Source organism: Haliotis asinina, chromosome 14 (assembly GCF_037392515.1).
Source record: "Haliotis asinina isolate JCU_RB_2024 chromosome 14, JCU_Hal_asi_v2, whole genome shotgun sequence".
In the NCBI taxonomy this organism is placed as follows: domain Eukaryota; kingdom Metazoa; phylum Mollusca; class Gastropoda; order Lepetellida; family Haliotidae; genus Haliotis; species Haliotis asinina.
In genome coordinates, this window is record NC_090293.1 from 52742432 (window position 1) to 52763242 (window position 20811).

A 20811-nucleotide genomic window follows, 5' to 3' on the forward strand; every position below is an offset into this window, starting at 1 on the left:
GTCTGTATTTCCCGAGCGAGATACCAAACCATGCACTCGTTTCATAAAAATGGAATTACACGGGACATAGTTTAGTATTCTCTATATATGTACACATGATGGGTTAGACAGACATTTGTTTCCAAACGATAAAGTTATCTGGTTCAAGTTTGTTTAGTTTCTGTTTTCTTTTAAATGTATATCTGCATAGGTCTGTGACCCTGCACAATGCGGCGCCAGGTCGTCATGTATAAAACGTGACTGATACGTTCACTCAGCGAGACCAGTCAGGTTGTAAAGATTGGGACACCACGCCACGCTGTGCAATGTCACCGACCTATGCATATGTACATCCGGTTCAAGGTTGGTTTCATCATAGTCCAGGTATGTCACGTGGGATGATGCATCTCTCACACTTTGAGTATGGCACCGACAAATCTAGAAACACCTAGCAGACCAGGATTCCATCGAAGGAATGTTGGTTTCTCATGAACAAAGGGGTACCACTTCGCATGCCCTTGGCTGTTGGCCAGGCATGTGTATCACAGTCCCTGAACTACGTTATTTTCCCCATCCACAAACCCATTCTGAAAAGGTCTAGATGGAGCAAGTCTAGACTTCCTCAGATTGAGCTTCCTCTTGGGGCTCCTTCCAGTTTATATGGAGCAACTTGTACCACACTTACACATATTTCGAGACTAAGCATTAGTCCACACTAGGACTTCAAACTACCCCTGAAGGTTAGAATTGATCTTCAGTAACTCATGCTGGTGGTAAAAGGAGACAAGACTCAACTTTAATGGAACAAAAACTACAGTAACTCATAGATTCAGGATAAAACTGTTTATTCCCATTGTCCAGAAATAAACCCACACATTCACCATGCGTGAAGACTAGCTACAAGCTGAGTACACGTGTGTCGCACCCATCACTCTACAAGCTTTCTGACTGGCACTTGACAGATGTCCAACATAGTTCACAGGCATTAAACAATGTTATCACACTCTTTGTTTGATGATTTAACAGTCTGTTCAACAAGCATATATTTCCTTGTGTGAACATAGTACTTAAAGGAAAACCGACCAGGACATTTGACCAGTTTGAAAGTTGTTTCCTTTCAGTTTCACAGCAATGGTAAAATTTTAACAGGTTGCATTGAAAGAAATACATTCACTTACTGAAATATAAAACTAAAATGTATACAATGTATTTGGCATCTGATTTGAAATCTTATGAGTACATTTGTACAATAAAGTATCAGTGATAAATGTTTTATTAAAACAAAGGTAATAGCCCAAACTTATGCTGACTGACAAAATGGCAATCTGTGAACACATTCTTTATTCATATCATGAAACAAAGAGTGTACCCTCAACTTCAAAAGAACCCTTGGTCAGCAAATTTCAACAGCTGTGTTTTTTTCTCTCTCAAACAATGGCATCGGACATTACAATCACACATTGCTACACGACGCTTGTGGAACAGCTAATCACAAGTTTGAGGTTACACCTGTCATGAACTATCATACATTGCTAACGAACTTCAAATGACTTCTTATAAAATTCATTTTTCCAATGATGTACATTTATTCACATATTTTTAAAACTTATGAAATAATATCAAAACAACATGAAATAATAGATTTTCATTTGTATTTGTTCTACCTTCATTCCACTATCATTAGTGTTCAAGTCTCATTCCTTAATGCCACGATGAACTTGCTGACTTTCTAGATAGAATACATATATACACTATATACATAATCACTCATGTAACTTTCCAGTATTACATACAAACTGAAATCACATCTTCAGTTATTAAAGCAGAATTCATTAAAGGTAATCAAGATTACTTCAGCAGAATTCATTAAAGGTAATCAAGATTACTTCAGCAGAATTCATGTAGGATTTCACAAGGCTGATTTCAATTGTTGCTAAACACTCTTTCAATCTGACTAGTCAAAATATACATGATAACATGAATAATACAATACACAAATAGGGACTCTTCTATTATACAAATCAGTGTTGAGGTTCAACAAAGGACTGGAAGCACTAGTGGGCAAATTAACATGACTAGCACCTGCTCTGTCTGACTGCACCAGAAAACTCTAATCTGACCACTATTGGTGTCTCAAAGGGGGTCTCCTGATTAAAGTGACAGGCCCAGAACACAAAAGTCTAAAGAGTGTTTGACATTGACTTAAACAACAAAATCTGACCATTTAGGTGTTTTAAGAGTGTGTCCTAACCCCAGGGAAGGTTGTCACCTATTGGCATCTTAAAGGGGGTCTCCTCATCTGGGTGTTAAGGCTCGGAACACAATGGGCCTGAAGACATGACCTTGACCCACATGACAACATTTGTAATGCCTTGTAGTCATGGAGTATTTTTGGTTGACAACTTTTTGTTTTATAAAATGAACTTGGGCCAGATTAGTAACTCATTTGAAACTGTGAATAAGAAACACGATCATTAATATCTGCTGAACTGATGTACAGGTAAGATTTAAAAGTGCTGTGGTGTACACAATGCTTTCCCGTCCATGAAACATACATGTCTCACAATGTTATACATGTTCGCATCAATAGTTTTAATCATAAAATATGATAGTACAAAATCCATTTCACTGAACCAGTGTTGCTTACAATAAGTACAATACAGCATGGGTCAAACCCCTTTAAGGAAAGTAGAGCTTGCACCAGAACCACCACCAGGATTTCAGATTTGGAACACACCCTCCTGATCACTTGTTGACCTAAATTCATAAAAAGAAACACAAAAAATGAAACTCTACCTGTATCTGTAGCCTTAAAACATCTCACTAAATATATAAATGAATATATACTTGGCAAGCTTGTGTAAAAGACTTTCTGCAGCCATCACCCACAGTAAAGGTCAATGCATGTCTGGCACCCTAATATTGCTGCTTCCCTCATAGCTAACAGCATTCAAAATACCTGCCTGCCCAACCACTCAGGACAGGTTAGTTTCAATACAGACTACCAGATTATATCAAATTCACCTGCCTGACAGTTGGGTTAAAAGTCAGACATGTATATGAAGATATTATGTTGGTAGCTATGTTTTGGTCAGGGCTAGCAAGTTTTACATCAAATCAGCTTTGTGGTCTGGCTGAATATCTTGTAGCTAATGCTGAAACATTTCGTATTCAAAGAAACAGTACAGACAGGATGGATTATTCATCTCTGAGTGGGTGAACAGTGTACAGTGAGTTGGTCACAAAAGTGCCATATAAAGACATCCACTGATCAAAGGAACACTCCAGCGCCTTGAGCTAGTAATAGTTGTATAGATATGTGTGCTATATAAATATCCTATAATAGAATTATCATAATATCCAAAGTGCCCTGGTGGTGCCAGATGTTTTCATCCCTTTCAATCCTACGGTTGAACTGATGTTGCATAAGGTCAACACCTCTTGGCATCGTTTGTTTGCTTGCGACAGCAATATGTGAATATTTAGTGACACCAGGGCGAGACAAAAGTTCATTGGACTCAGGGTTGCTGTGTACAACATGGCTGTCTCAGCCAAGGTCTTGTTGGCATGGATGTATCTATATAATAGCCACACAACAGACAACTGTGACTCTGTACATCATGAGTAAGATTTACACCAACAAACTATCATAACATAAAGAAGAAAAGGGTAAAAAGATGGACAAATTAACCTACATAATGACACTGTAATATCTGTGAGTAGCTGCGGTGTAAAGCTGCAGAGTATTAGGAAATGTAAAGCTGCATCTAAAAAAAGCAGTACTGAGATTCTCTCAAGTCAGCTTTTCATTGTTAAAATAGACTACAGTGACACCAATAGTAGTAGATAAGAATGATACCAGGAGTATGAAAATTAAGACAAAACACAATTTGGGTGATAAAAAAATTAAAAAGAAACAATTTAGTTTTCTGTCAGCATTACGTGTAATGAATAATTCAAACTTCAAATTCAAATTCAGCAAATCATTTTTACCAGAACAAGATGAAAAAGTAAGATGACACGAAAATGTTAACGTGAGCAATGCCAGAACAAAGAGTATGGACTCTTCACGTGAGAATTCTTGCTGCGAAACTGTGACAGTAAAGTTCTCGAAAATATCCATCTCAGATTTATCCAACAAAGACAGAATCGGAGATGGGATTGTGTGAGTCACTGACCACCGACATTGTCGTGTATCACAAGAAATAGCAAGAATATTTATGCTGCCGGTGACACAACTACTTGCACATAATGATGGTTAGGGTAGTTTGTTTTCAGTATGTGATAACATACTTGTCCATCACCTTCAAAACGAATATATTCGCCTGAGTGGTGCATAGAATAAATTAACTAATTGTAACCATTACTAAGTTAAGTATTCTGGAACATTAACCTGCCAATTCCTATCATTAATATATTACTTTTACAATTGTACATTTTTTTTTCATTTCATACAGAAATGTAAATCTTTTAAATTAATAAAATCCAAATAATGTTTAAACCTAAATATGTGAAAAGAATTTTGTGTTCAAATCCAAGAGAATAAATTTGTTTGACATTCCGCCTATTTGCTACAATTTGCCTCACACATTTATTACCTAACTATCTGAAGCTATGCAAAGCTACAAAGACCACCACCAAGGCTGAGATGTAGAGTGTGAAGGATGAAAAAGTAGCTGTGCACAAAGGACAGACAACGAAAACGTGAAAAGTCGTACAAAATACAAATCAACACATCAAAGAAAGGGAGGTAACTCCTCCATAACCCACTGACAAAAAACCCATGTCACCAATAAACTGAAACATCACTACACTAATACAAGAGACGAGATGCATAGTTTAAAATTGTTGGGTTTGAAACATGACACCCTGGTGAGTTTAGCTGGTGACTCCCAAGGGTGAGCATATCTTTAGATTTCCAAAGAGTGGGTTTTATCAGGGAATTGGGTTTTATTCAAAAGTGGGGAGACAACTCCGCTGAGAATCAAATGCAATTTTTCTGTAGCCAAACTAACACAATTTCTCGGCTCCACCTTCCCACAAACCATTCAGCAATTCCTGTTTGTTAGGTTCAGTAGCTTCTTTAGTAAAGATTCCTCTTTTGTTTTGGACCAGTGTTTTGTATTGACATGATTTGCTGGCATTCTCTCATTACTGAGATGACAACCAATGGATGACTTGTCCTGTATGGGGTTAATAGGATGACCTGACTTGAAAAGGGTTAACAGGATGACCATGAATGCTAAGATATGAAAGCTGAGCCCAAAACCTAATACTTATCATATCTACGAGGAAAAGAAATTGCACATACAACCCCTAGGATTATAACTGAAAAAACTGAGCAAATAAAAACGACAGATTGAATAAAATATTAGAGCATAAAGTCAATCTTGATATTGTTTCTATAGCAACAATGTGCACCCCTCAAATTTTTCATAAACAGTCATCCTAAAACAGTGAATTCTGGATTGCTAAGGTTTTGCTGCAGAAAATATTTTGGACCTCAGACCATTAAGAGTCTTACACTGAGTAATCCATGCTTCCGCTGGATGATGTATTTTCCATACAACAGTTCAAGGCTATCACACGTTGGACATCAAGTCATCATGTTCAGTTCTTGGCATACATCTAAAACGTAAACAACATGTATAGTTCTGTTGGACACTGCTGATATTTTTGTATCAAACATCCAGAATACAGATATTTCCACAATATCACAACTTTGTTACAAGTTAATCCACATAGGTGCGTAGATGAACCCACATTTTTCAGGTAAAAGATCACAGATGGCTAATGTCAAGGTTATGGTGCAGACCGACAGGGGAGCTAACTCTACAAAGAAACACAACTCCAGGTTTGGTCCCCGGCATCATGGGATAGGCACATTATAGTGTCGGTCATCTTCAGCTAACAGGTTGATGGTTGGCCAGTTTTCAGGTGAGGTGTCAGGGAATTTGACGAGAAAGTCTTCTTGGGAGACGTTCTGCAGACGCGCCACCTGTATCAACACGCCCAGTGAATGGCCCAGCAGACACATCTCCACCTGAAACAGTATGAAGTTGGTTTCAGGGAGGGAAACATAACAGTTATTTAAGATACTGCTGTTGGAATGCTAAGATGAACATATCATAGCTATAGGCTATAGCTACCAGCACACATCCATAACATATCCTCCATTACTGCTGACTTCATGTTGATCAGTATATGAAATGAGGTCGGTTTGACCAACTGAGATGAGCTAGATTTCTGATGAACGGTTTTAATTTACAGCTACCAGCTGAATGGTAAAAGTTTTTAGATGCCCCATATATCTGATGGCATCTGGTTCAATCCATGTTGGGTTTGTACTGCTAGACACATATTATATGATCCTGTGCACTAAACGCATTTGTGACAAGAGAGGCGGTACAACGAATTGGGTGAGTACACTTGGCTGCTACAGGTAGCCTGACGATTATGCATGTGCAATACACATGACACATAACCGTGACATGAAATCAACACCGCATATTCCTTCGAATGATAACACAGCAATTTCAGGCACAAGACACTGATATTCCACGCTAACTTTTAGTTAAGACGAAGACAAATAGATGATTGGGGCATTGATAAACATTTTAGATATTCAACAATTTTGTTAAAAAAAACCCAGGAAAATGTCATTTGTTTCGTGAAATAGATCGGTGGTCCGAAACATATTTGCTCAGTATATTGTGTTGATTCAATTCATTGGGATTGTACCTGTTCCCAAATAGTGTGCTATAACAATTCATGCGTTAAACGCACAGGGAAAATGAACTTCTCGATATTTATCAGACGACCTGTCACCCTCTTGTTTCAAGTGGATCATTCTGTGGGGCGTTCCCAAGTATGCAAATCGGGGTCATTTGTCAGGTCGTGGATCATCTTTTATGTGTTTACCAGTAGATGCCAGTAGTGATGTCTGGCTTGTTTTTTTGGCTTATTTCATGCAGTGTGCATTTGGAACACAGATTCACTGAGTACGAATAAGTTGACAACGGAATATGATTCTCACAGAAGTGAATTCTAACATGACTTCAGTAAATACTGGATTGTGATTGGTTAATCAACGTCATTCAGAGGTATATAATCAGGTTACATACCTCTGATTTTCCAACACATTATGTACTTGCTTAAAATCTGAATAATGCGGTTATGGTAGAATGGAGATAAACGTGTTTGGTTTTAAATCAAATTTAGAGCTATTATCATTTCGTTATATACCTCTGATTTTCCAACACAGTATGTTTATGTCCTAAATATACATATGACAACCAGGACCTAGATTTTCGAAGTTCTCCTTGCGCTAAGATACAGTCATAAGTTAATGTTGATGTATGGCACTCACGGCAAGAGAGATTAAAAAACCTTGGCCCTGGTTGCCATGTATATGTAACCGGGGACCAATTCAAACCTGGAATCCCACCCTGACTCCTTTACATCATAATATCCTTTTTCAACATTGTCGGTCAAAATCATTCCTTTATGAGACAGAAAATTAATAAAGATGCTCACGGCTCTAGAAATGGAACACTGATATACCCCTGATATCTACATATTGTGTCATGTCCATTAGACACAATCTTTTTCCCAATGTTTGTGGCAAAATTGATAATATATTATCTCACATATTCCTTGCCGAAATGCTTTTGTCTCATAAATAATTACATCTTTTAACATAAGCTTAATGAGACACTTCTCCCACCTGTTCAAGACCTGCCGAGTCGCCAACAACATTGAGATGATTTTTTATGAAGTCGGACACATTCTGGCATGAGTCCCTGGCAAACATGAGCCACACAAACAAAGGGACATCCTCGCCCTGTTCACTCGCATGTTGGAGTTCAATTGCGTTCAAGGCCATTAGCAGTTTGACCCCTTCCATGAGTTCAAGGTCAGTGACAGGGTCAGAGTTTAGCAGGTCAGATGTGTATTTGGCCCGTTGTTCATAGGTTGGCAGTTTGCATATATCCTCGATCTGGAACAGGAAGGTGTTTATTGAGCAATACTCAGAGTGAACATATGATATATTGACTGAAACTATTAACAACTATATGTTGAACTCTAACAGAGAACATTTAGCTGAAACATGATCATCTGAGAACCTTGAGTCAAAAGATACATGCTGATTAGTGGTGCTGATAACAAAGAGGGTAACTCTGTACATTGAATTACAGGGTTTGGGTTAAGATGTAGAATTAGTGATGCTTATAACAAAGGGGGGTAACTCTGGCTTGGGTTTAGACTCAGAAATAGTGATGTTTATAACAAAGAGGGATAAATCTGTACATTGAATTTTTGAGCATAAGTAGGTAAGGAAAAACTTTTTTCTTTATTCAGGTGATATCATTCAATAGAGTTTGTCCATTCTGACTCTCCAACTTATAAAAAGTGGTACACAAGGGGCCCAAGTAGGTGATGCTATCAGGATTGTCATATGTCCTGTCACCAACCGTTGAGTACAGAGAAAGCATGCATTCACACATGCGCGGCAGTCTGTTTTCGTCTGTAACAGGAAGACGGCTGGCAAATGTCCACTGCTGAAGCCCCGACTTAGGATCCTGATACAGCTGATGAAGTTTGTTGATTGTATCCACTATGCCTGGCCAGGACTTTGTCACATGGTGGCCCTCACTGAGGATTTGGTACAAACACCCTCGCACAGCACAGTAGTTGTCTCCCCTGATTTGTTTTAAGTGATGGCAGTGGATTTGTCCCGGTATGGATGCATAAGCCTGGAATAGGAGATAGTGAGTAAGTGAGGTTTTTACGCCACTGTAAGCATAGTTTCAGCAAAGTCATGGCCGGAGACACTAGAAATGAGTTTCACAAGAACCGATGTGGAGAATCAAACCCGATTTGACCTTACTAGCCCATTATGGGGGACAAGCTGGTGAGAACTCATCATGGTTGGTCAAACAATTTTTAACTGTGCTGACTGCCAAGTCTTCGATTGGCTGGATTTCGAGTTTTCTCCCTTCCATCAACTTTCATTTGCAAAACATTGGTAACTTCCATCCACAATACGTGATTTAATGTTGTTCAAGACAAGAATTACTACCACGAAGTACCATATGAGTTTGGTATTCCCAGTGGTATACATAGAAATGTAAATCACTTGGGCTATGTTGAAGAGTGAGTGTCTTTATGTTTATGTCTGCATGAAGGTTGTACATTTGCCTTGGCTTTGATTACAGATCCAGTATCCTTAAATATCAAATTCCGACACAAAACCAAACCTGAATGTTCTTTGTTCATGCATGGAATCATCTACTATGGTGTCCTGGTTAGCTGCCTCGTTACCTGTCTGATTGCGTTGGCCTTTGGCGTGTTACCCTGCCATTCTTTGCCTGCATAGTCCTCAATGCTCACTCCGACACTGATGTTTTTTAATCTTCCCCGAGGTTTGTCTACAACAAAAAACATAGACAATGCTCTGCAGTGGAGAAATATTCTGGTTCCAACAGAGGCATCAACACAATATCCTGCACAACTGTAGGCAGCAGTGATTAAAACATGTTATCTGCACATTACTAAATACATACACCACCCACTCACTTAGACTCACTTGAAGCACTTATTAGATGGTGTGTATTTATATATGGTCACATCAAAAATTACTAAATACATACACCACCCACTCACTTAGACTCACTTGAAGCACTTATTAGATGGTGTGTATTTATATATGGTCACATCAAAAATTACTAAATACATACACCACCCACTCACTTAGACTCACTTGAAGCACTTATTAGATGGTGTATATTTATATATGGTCACATCAAAAATCGATTTCTCCACTAACTTGGACTAACTGCAAACTTTATACAGATGAATTGCACAAATTATGCATCAAATTGGTGAAACGCATGTACAGATATCAAACATGTGAACGTCTGCACTTTGGTGTAAAGTTTTGTTCAGATTTCAACAATTTTCACTGATTTTCATCATTTACTGAACTCATGACAATAATCTTTTCAACATAACAAACTTGTTTGACAATACATCATTACATGTGTAAACAGTACCTTCAAACAGGTATGGAACATAGTTTAGAACAGCTGACTGAGGTAAGTGGCTACACTTACACTAGTGAGTCTTTTGACAGCAAGTATATGTCAAACACGCAAAAGTAGTCATGTATCATTTTATAGAAAAAGTGGGGATCGTTTTCACATTTTTGCCACCAGAAATGTTACAACTATCCAATACAACCAAATTTTGTAGGATAGAAATCATTCTTTCTCACAATGACTAGAAACAAAATACCACGGGTGAGCAAGGTAAAGGAAAGAATTTCTGACAATATTTTCTTTCAGCTGACTGAATACTATTACTTTAGAACCAAAAAACAAACACCGAGGCATTATTATAATTTGAATAAAATACCACTAAATATTATATCAGCCTTGACCTACATTTGCTTCGATGTGACGGTTGACTGAGGTCTCCAGGTACACTGTCCTCCTCCAAGTCAACACCAGATAGATCCGGTTGTGGCTGCCCTAAATTAGTATCAGTGGCAATCTTAAATGGTGAACTGTCACATGAAGACGAGAGACTGAATTCACTACCATCACTTTGCTCCTCTGGAATTAGTGTGTTCTGTCGTCTGGCTCGGAATTTCCTTCTGTTCCTTAGAGTTCTCGGCAGTTCATCATCACCAATGTCTCCAAGGTCCCAAGCTAGTTCCACACTTCCTTCCCGAGAGGATCGCTCTGAGTCGGAATACGAATGACTCGGTGACCTTTCCCATCTTGTGCGCGCTCTGTGAACAATTTCTGATGCCCGTCTGGCCATTGGGCTCCTCTCTCGATGTTCTGCTGGCTTCTTCTGAGGTTCATCCCCACGATGTATCAAGTCTGACAACTGTGATGTGATCATCGAGAACTCATCCTGAATGTCCTGGAGCTCATCCTCAATATGCTCTAAGTTTTTTGTAGTATGGACACTAAAATCAATCAACTCATTGTCAAAAATCTCACTATCAGGCGTACAGACATCTGACATAGTTCTATCTAAACTACGGCTTCTTCTGAGAGTCCGTGACACGGAGACACGCTCTGGAGTTGGTGATCTTGATTTGTCATCTACAGAGAAACTTGACCAATCTCGCAGTCGCTGGAGAAGTGACTGTTTGAACTGATAATCTGACATCGACTCCTGGATGTTGGGCAGAGGAGACATGGTGTCCCTCTCCTCCTCGTCACAACTCCAATCCCCAAGACTCCCACCACTGTAGCTTTGTAAGGATTCAGAAATCTCTAATGAAGCATCATACTCCCCACTTAACGAATGACTTTTGTCTGACCTGTCTACATGCAGATGTCCAGTAGTATTGTCTGTAGCATTTTTTCGATCACCAGAAAGCTGTGAATTTGAAGGCGACATGTCATCCTCTGATGGGGGTGTCAATAAAATGCTGCTGTGGTCTAGTGTGTCGCCATTTTGAATGGTGAGACCCGACTTTTCGTCTGATCCGTATGAAACATCAGCAGATTGTCTGTTTTTGTTATTGAGGGATTTAGGGCTAAAGTTGACCTGCAACGACTGGCTCAGAGAGGGATATCGCGACAATGTGTAACCTTCACCCACACTACTTGCATCATCAAAATTATCCGGCATGTTTTCAAAACCACTTTCTGCTGTGCACGTAGAGTAGAAGGAGTCACGGTTAACACCGCCGTCACTGTAGAAGGACTGGCCAAGCTCGGACGCACCGCCAATGGCCGAGTCCTTGTCTGAATTTAGAGACGACTGCCGTCGACCTTTCCTCCGCAACCTTACTGAATCATAGTCTGGTGTTATGTCACACTTGTCAAGATTCTTGGAAAAGGCAACTCCGTAACTTGAGTCATTAAGACTACTGGGCGGGCACACCTTCCCGCTCTCAATGTTTCCCATATCCGCGTTGGCAGCACCGTCAGAGGATCCCTGAAGACAGAAGCAACCCAAGTTACCATTAGCATCCTCTTAATTTGTGATATCAACTTAAGAGTGAATGAGTTTAGTAACAATCCAGCAGTGTATATAGTTTGGAGGTTGGGGCACTGGAAATGGGCTTCACACATTGTACCCATCTGGGCAATCATACCCGGGTCTTCAGTGTGTCTAGCTAACCACTAGGCTACCTCATTCTTGATAGAAGATGATATGGAATTGTAACCAATACCAGATAAATATGCAATGTTTTGTTCTCCTTTTTGACTTAGTTCCCTGGTCTCCACAGATAACGAAACTATCTGCTCTTTCTTCCTGATGATGATATGCAAATATTCTGCAGAACTAAAACTCTTTCAATGACCGACTTACCCAAGGTCCATAGTATATGAATACTTATAATAAACATTCTGTCCAACAAACCCTGCTTCCAAATATTGTCAAAATCAACAATAAATCCTCCCTGCAACATACATCCCACCCCAAATATGAACATTTCCTGTCTAGTAAACTGTCCATACCTACAATGAACCTTTGATACAACACACACACCTCCACACAAAATGAACATTCTGCGTCCACTGAGCACTCCCTGCAACATCCCAAGCAATGAGTACTCCCTTCCTCCCATATCTTCCCATTTGTGTGTGTGTTAAACAACTATATCTCACAGTGTCATATTTCCACATCAACTGGAATTAACACAAACAGCATCAACACAACTATTACATTTAAGTTACATCTTTGACATATTCCATACTTAGGAATAACTTTTTTGAATTAGGAATAATTCTGAGAATGTCTAATCTCGAATCTCACGTCTAATTCTGGAGTCTGTGATTCTCATGACATCTACTTGCCTGACCTTCTCTGCCAGTAGGCTTTGATGACAATAAATTTGATGAAGTTTAGGTTGATCAGCATTTACTGTAGCCAGGCTTCAACACACTCAGGACAGTTACATAGCCTATGAAGATCCAGCTTAGAATTGATCTTCCGCAACCCATGCTTGTCATAAGAGGTGATCGGGATCAGGTGGTCAGACTCACTGACTAGGTTCACACATGAATGTCGTCAGTTCCCTGTTGTGCAGGTCAATGATCATGTTGTTTATCACTTCATTGTCTGGTTCAGACTCAGCTATTTACAGATCGTCACCTTACAGCATTAAACAATAAACCAACCAACTATGACTGAGGCCACAATTCCACCATATTTAAAAAGGATTCATTTCTATTACGCCACTACAGTCGTCAGCCACAGCAGATCAACTTTATCAGTATGAAATAATGAACTGCATAACAAGTCATGGCGGAGAGGCCTTGATACCTATGGGTAGACAATAATTGTGTAAATAAACAACATAAAGTCTGCTATTGCTGCGTAATCCAGGGAAAATGAAAACTTACCAAATTTAGTTAATGTATAGAGAGGAACAAGCTGAGATATGCGGTAGACTGATGTAATGTGTCACTTTGACATCAGGACTTGCCCCTCCCAGAGTGAGAAGAGGAGTGTTCCATGTGACTGCAGGAACAGGTCAGTGATATGCAGTCACACATATTTATCAAACCCTGTATTGTCGCTGACACGACAGCCTGACATATTGTCTTCAACAATGAAACTGCCAAGAGCCATATTGTCTCAGATTAATGGGACATACAAGGAAACTGCAACCAGACAATTAAACTGAAACATTGTTCCACAAATGTTACAAGCGGTTTCAGAAAGAGTGAGTTTAGTTTTAGGCCACACTCAGCAATATTCCAGCTATATGGTGGTGGTCTGTAAATAATCTAATCTGGACCAGACAATCCAGTGACCAACAACATGAGCATTGATCTGTGCAATTGGGAACCGATAACATGTGTCAACCAATTCAGCGAGTCTGACCACCCGATCCCATTAGTCGCCTCTTACGACAAGCACAGTCGTGGTTTCAGAAAGAACCAGTGTCAAGTGAAGAAATGTATTACGTGTTTTAAGTCAGTTTCAGTTCAGAAGAGCAAATACTTTAACCATTAGGCTACAACACTGCCCCTGTTTTCAAATTCAGTTGGAGCACTGAAAACTGGTACAGAATTACAGGGCTATTATTCATTGATGACTACCATCTCTTAATTGTTTCTTGTCATAAGTCTATTTGACTCACATGAATGTTGAAGGTTGATGGAATTCCACTTAGGAAGGACTACTGGATCTTCACAAAGGTTACTGTGTTAACTCAAGCCCTCTGGCCATTAACTACCCAATACCCTCATGAGAATGCATCCTGCTGGATTAGTCATTATAAGAATGGTTAACTTGAGTACAGCATGACCTAAGTCACAAGTAACATTTTAGATCATCACCTGAAAATATGTGACATTTCTCTGAGAAATGTCACGTTTTGTTGTAACAGTTAAAAAGTCAACATGCCTAGTCATGTTCTCGAATAAGAATATTTTATCATCCAAAACCGTCTCAGAAGAGATATTGCTTATGTGAGCTTATGCGATAGGAGATAATGTTTTGATGGTAGATTTTGTACAATGCACTGACAATGCTATGACATTGTGAACTTATGACATCACAATGCTATGACATTACTGCACGGCGAATCTAATGGTAGTACAGTGTTCAGATATGCACATTTTTCATAAAAAACTAATGAAGTTTTACTTTTGATGAAAAATATGCCCATGGTACACAAGCCTTAGATATGTGTAACTTTATCAACTCGTGTTGATATAATTGATAACAGTAGACACATGGGTGAGATTCTCCATGTGTACCCTGGGGATATTTCAGCAGATATGGGTTGGGTTTAATTTCTTGTACAGAAGTCACTCACCCACCATTGATGTACTTGTAAAACACAATCACACTAAGCAACACATCTGACGATACATGCAGCTGAGTTAACAAGGCAACAGTATGCCACAACTCATACTCTTATATCTAGACCCCCTCACACTTACAGAGTTTCTGCATTTGTCTCAAGGACAACATCACGATGGTCACCAGGTGACAGCACATCTTTGTACCAACACAATGTCAATAGCAGTTTTTCTGCTATCTATACTGAGGTATTGTTTGGATGCAGTATTTCAAAGGTGTAGTACATACCTGGTCTCCCGCAGCAGGTGCTAATGAGGCTCGTGTCATGCATACAACACTTGGACAACATGACCTACTTATCAACGCAGAGGGCACATCTACATGTAACTGCCCTGCGTCCACAATGCATCACATATTAAAGTCACTATCACATTCATAAACACACTCCAGATAATATATTCATTATGCTACAAGAGATGGAATATTTACTATGGAATACTCACCATATTGCAGACTAGCACAGCACATGACTTCAAGAGGCCTACATATTTTAATCCCGTGATATCACTCTATTGTTCTCGGCTTACACTTTTTTCATAATATCCCTCAAATCTGATACAATCCCACTTCCGCGGGCAGTTATCTTGTCAATGTCCCATCGACTCGGGCATTATCATAATAATATCCCTCTTCTCCAGAACTTTGAATTATTACTTGCTTTGAAGACTGATATAACTTTGTCTTGCATCACTGAATATGATCGTAACATATGACATTTTTGACAATTTTCGACATGTAGTGCCAACAACCAGTTTTGAACATGTAACCTTGCTTTACTGGCTTGGCGGTTTTATTCACTAGGCTACGAAGGATCACTGTGAGGAATATGACTGTTTCTCAGTATCATGTGTTTCTCGCAAGACGGGTAGTGTGGGCAGCGCACAGTTAGAGCATGCAAAGCATGTGCAAGGTAGGGTGTCAGCTGCCAGTCTCATCCCAGTTGATTTCATCAGTGAATACCAAATGTTGAAATTAAATCTAAAGTATATATCTTCCGTCGGTTTACAAGTTTGATATAACATGACCCGCAGGCATTATCGAAAAGTAAGCCCTCTTCCTGCAGGTCATGTTATATCCTACACTAATTCTTCCTCAGGGAAGAAAATTTGTAAATTTGTTTCCTTACGGGCAAATCAGCCCCAAAATAACTGATGATCAGTCTTAAACTTCAAACATGCCCTTTACACATTCATATAAAATATTCATTGATCATTAATGGAAATGATCAGATAATCATGAATTATTCTGGAACTTATCTCAACAGGACATTTTGGAAAAGAGGCACATTATTTGGTTCATCTATTTCAGTAAAATGCAACTTTCTGGTACAAAGCTATAACATGACTATACACAATGAACCGACCATTGTCATTCTGCTTTAGTATACATGTATTTACTACAGCAGCTGTGAGGCTAAACAAAGCCTGTCAGCAGGTCATCTGCTACCTCACAGCCCCTAAACCGCATTATTTCCCTTCCACCAGCCCTTCCTGCAATTATCAAGCCCTAACGTAAGCAAGTCTAGATTACCTGAGGTTTAAGAATTGTCCTTCTCCCTAGGGCTCCTTTTAAACTAACTTGGAATTATCTGTTTTCATCCAAATTATATATATTCAGACTAAGATCAAGACAAAACCCTGAATGTGTCCTATTCTGTTCCCCTGGAAACAGTATGGCCAGTTTTCAGTATCCTTGCATCACTCTCACTAGTCTCAGTTAGCAGACAGCAATGGATGTCTCCTCCTTGCTCCCGCTGTCAGCCATTTAACAACCCTTACCTTACAACATCCCTCATGGTGCAGAGACAGTGTGAGCTTGAGGACATATTGTGGCGATGTCTGTTCCATCATGGCACATGCATTTGGTAAAATCTGATGGTCAACAACTAAAACAGTTTCCCTGTGGGTTTACCCACTATAAGGATGTTACTATAAATAGCCTCCATAATCAAAGTCCTTTGATCATTCAGACTGAGAGGACTGTTGATAGCACATGTGACTCTGCTGATAGCACATGTGACTGAGTTTATGATTGAAATGAGATATACATACTTCCTAATGCCTCTTGTCATGTAATATTTACCAAAGCTGTCTATACAAATGTTCATGTGATACTAACAAAGCAGAAAAAGACTGCCAGGAAGTACTATCTAAATGACAACTTGTTATGGTTTAGAATTACTGCACAATAATCCCCAGGTTTCTGTTTCAGTTTCAGATTGGTTCCAAGTTTTGTAACTTTTCCATCACTTAACCAGATAAAGCCAGTTTCAGGTCTGTGTGTGAAGGTCATAAACCACAGGGAATTTGCTTGCTAAAACGTATAAACTTTGTATAAACGTATAAAGACAATTCTAAGACACTGGAGAGTGCTATGACTGGAACATTGCTTTGGCAGTAGGAGACCCCCCTCCCCACCCCCTACCCCTCCCCACCCCACCCACACACTCCCCCATGCTATACTACCTATCAAGGATATATTTGAGTGAGTGGGTGAGTGGGGTTTTGTGCTAGTGAATAAGTGGGGTTTTGTGTTTCTCTTAGCAGTATTCCAGCAATATCACATCAGAGGAGACCAGAAAGTGGATCAAATGAAAATGAAAAATGATTCATTTTAACATGCTGAAATATCATAAGATACATTTAGAGGAACAATTTTCACAGTAATCAAACCAATATTTATAACCTGAAATAGTCTTATTAGATTAAATAAAATAAATACACTACAGCAAGTGAAAGTATTAATGAGTGATCATGGTACATAATAGTTGAAATAATGAATGTGTGACCCTTTCAGTCGGGACCTTTGACATTGTGGGCAACTGTGGGATATATCCACAATAAACATTCGGTTTTAGCTTTTAGTAATATTCTTGCAATATCATGGTGGGGGACACCAAAAATGGGCTTAAAACATGTGGAATCAAACTCCTCAGCATAACAAGGAAATTCTTCAACCACTCGGCTACTCCACTTGTCTCAGGTATATTTCAGGTACAACTTGACTAAATCAGGAATACAGTGGACCAGTTTTTACTTACAGATGACCAGAAATTGGATACATCAAAGTTGGACACAACAGTGTTTCATTGTAAGGTGTTGTTTCTTTCCCATTTCTTGATGCCAAACATTTTAGGGGAGAAATAAAAATCTATACAGAGCAGGGGTTCACATTTGTTTTTAAGAGGGACTTGACACAGGGAAGGTGACTTTAAGAAACGAACTTGTCCTGACTAATTTTCCATATGCCCTGATTTTATGACATAATCATGAAATTATAATTATGAAAGAATAAATCAACATGGTATTTGATGTTAATGTTCACTGGACTATCTATCAAAAAGTGATAAACAGCAAAGAAAGATAACTCTACTTTATTATCATTGCAAATATCGTGGCTACATTTAGAGCAGATGTAACATGAAATCCACATTTATTGGCAGCTTGAAATCATAAGTGGAAATTATCTAGTAGACCTTGGACAAGAAAGATACCATTATTTGACAGCCCGAAATGAAAACTGACTTGTCCTGGGCACTGGGTGATGCAGTGTTTTAATCCCTTCAGAGTTACAATATATCTATTTTGGCTTTATCTTCAAACTAGCAACCTATTTTAAACCAAAATTTCCAAAACAAACAAACCTAAAATACCCATCTGTCCTGACCTGCAGTTCAGTAGTGTATGAGTGGATATCATGAAGTGAGTCACTGAGTCACAGAGTCATTACAGCCATGGTGTCTGACCTCCACTGTCTCACTGATTGTTGACAGCAGATCAACTGACAGATGAATGAAACCATGTATTCTTTGTCAAGGCCAAATCAAGTAATTTTTTTTTCTAAATTCCAACATTTCCCAAACTATATAGAAATTAAAATAAAAACTTTCAAAAGGTATCAAACATCCCTTTTCAGAGATCTAATTCGACATAAAGTTTAACTGACCTTAAAATCATAATTGCTGCTGTTGTGGAGAACATAATATATATGTAAATAGTTTCCTTTTTTTCATAAATGGCTATTTTATGAAAGGGGATAGTATTAATATTGTCTTAAACATTACTATCCTTATTTGTTTGAAAATAAACTATGTTCAAGTTGAAGAGTAGCATCAGAAATAACAAACATTAACTGATACAGATTTGTGCATTATGCTACTGGTGAAGGAGTAGCACAATTAATACAAAAATTACCATAACTTTCAGATTTGTCCTACATCCTTCCGTTGAGGGAAGATGCCACAAGCTCTGCACAGGGCTGTTACAAACAATGCCGAGATCAAACGCAAGTAAATATTTGATGAAGCTCCACACAGCATCAGTGCTTATTGATGACAGCCAATCCATGGCAGAATGCCTACTGCTCAGGAGTTTCTGGGTGAGTCCATTAAACCTTCAAGGGGAGCAAGGTTGGGAACATCTGTCAAGTGTATTACTGCAAGTCGGCTAAATCAAACTCCCAACAAAGGGAATCTGATGACATGCACTATCCCAAAACAGAATGTAGATAAATTGTTAATTATATTTTGCTGTTTAGTATCCATAATGCATTTCACTAACATTAACTTGTTCTATTTCACTTGAGTCCACCTACCAATCTGAAAGAAGTTTTGTCTTAATGATTGTACTGTTATGATACAAACTGAACTACTTTAAACATTCATACACATGATTGCCTTAATATTGATTAGAGTGGCATAAAACCATACTCACTCATACATACAGTCTTACTTAGGTGTTCAGATAACTTAAAGTCAGAAGGCTAACAATTGTTTAACTAAATATTTTTTCAACAAAACAATACAGTTAACAAATGGATATGAACATGTCCCAAATTGCAGTCTATCTTTTCCAAGACTGAAATCACATAAGGTTCTGAGCGCCACACGCTCCACGCTCCACGTTCCAATCTGTTGAATGTCAGAGGAGGGATGAGTATCATTGTTCTAATGTCAGTGATATTGTAGCAGCAAAGATCACACTGATGCTGGCAACATGTGTTATACAATGTGTGTCAAGTAAAATACCATCCCGGTAATTACCTCCCCTTCAACTACATCAACAGTTGGATCATCACAGCTTCAAGGACTGGGATCACTCCTCATAAAGCCCAGGGCCCCATTTCACAAAGTTCTACTAACACTAGGACTATCTTAAGTCAATGGCACAGTGTAGGAGGTAAGAATGCTTCCAGGAAAGTTATGAGAGCTTGGTGAAACAGGGCTCTCGCTTCATTCTGACACAGACTTCCAGCAGTTTGAAGTGGGTCTGTGGAATGGAATCCTGGCTAACTTAACTGTTGATCCTTAAACCCAAAGCCCAATGCAAATAAACAAATTGCTGGAGAGAGACAAACATTACACACAGGACACATTTATTTACACATCATCATCAGTGGACATTCATACCCAAAGGGCAATAACTCTTCAGTTTGTCAGCCAAAGAAAGAAGCACATTTTGTTCTGTACTTTTCTGTGCTGTACCATATATCACAGTATACAGTATATGATATGATACCATATCATACAGAATTATACTATTCCATATCATAATATTTTGTGCTATACTATATTGTATGTACAACACTATACTGTACTGTACGATACTATAGAGTATAGTATCATACAGCATCATACCTTTCTATATACCATAATAAACCGTACAATACTATTTTATACTACAGGGTCATACTGTAGTATCTTGATATAGTGTTAGTACTTACTTCCAGTACTGTAGTATGACCTTTACAGCACTATACTGTACTATGCCAAACACAAAGATTGATAGACAATCAATCCAAATGCACTAAATAAACTCTACATGAAAACATTCTGTTGCAAAACAAGAACCAAATAATCCACGATATTAACCAAACTGTGTTAAACATACCAAAAAAAAAAAAAATTTCGTAAACGCCTCTGTATTTCCTGCAGTGTGAGTGTTGTGAGGCTCCTAACATCCTTCATTCAATGAATAATAAACAAAA

General features: G+C 38.7%; 1 protein-coding gene across 5 annotated transcripts in view; it reads right to left on the bottom strand.

Annotated features, from left to right (window-relative positions):
- Window positions 1–807: 807 nt before the first annotated feature.
- The window catches only part of LOC137261082 (uncharacterized), a 54959-nt gene continuing 34955 nt past the window's right edge, over window positions 808–20811 (bottom strand). For 3 of the 5 annotated variants that reach the window (XM_067798752.1, XM_067798754.1, XM_067798753.1), the window contains exons 4-8: window positions 10425–11940; window positions 9304–9410; window positions 8454–8735; window positions 7706–7978; window positions 808–6022 (exon numbers count right to left, since the gene is read on the bottom strand). In XM_067798752.1, coding sequence (XP_067654853.1) covers window positions 5849–6022; window positions 7706–7978; window positions 8454–8735; window positions 9304–9410; window positions 10425–11940 — 2352 coding nt within the window. In that variant the 3' untranslated portion in view covers window positions 808–5848. Of the gene's footprint in view, window positions 6023–7705; window positions 7979–8453; window positions 8736–9303; window positions 9411–10424; window positions 11941–13355; window positions 13374–20811 lie in introns of those variants that run through there. The other 2 variants (XR_010954838.1, XM_067798755.1) reach the window with 2 other exon arrangements.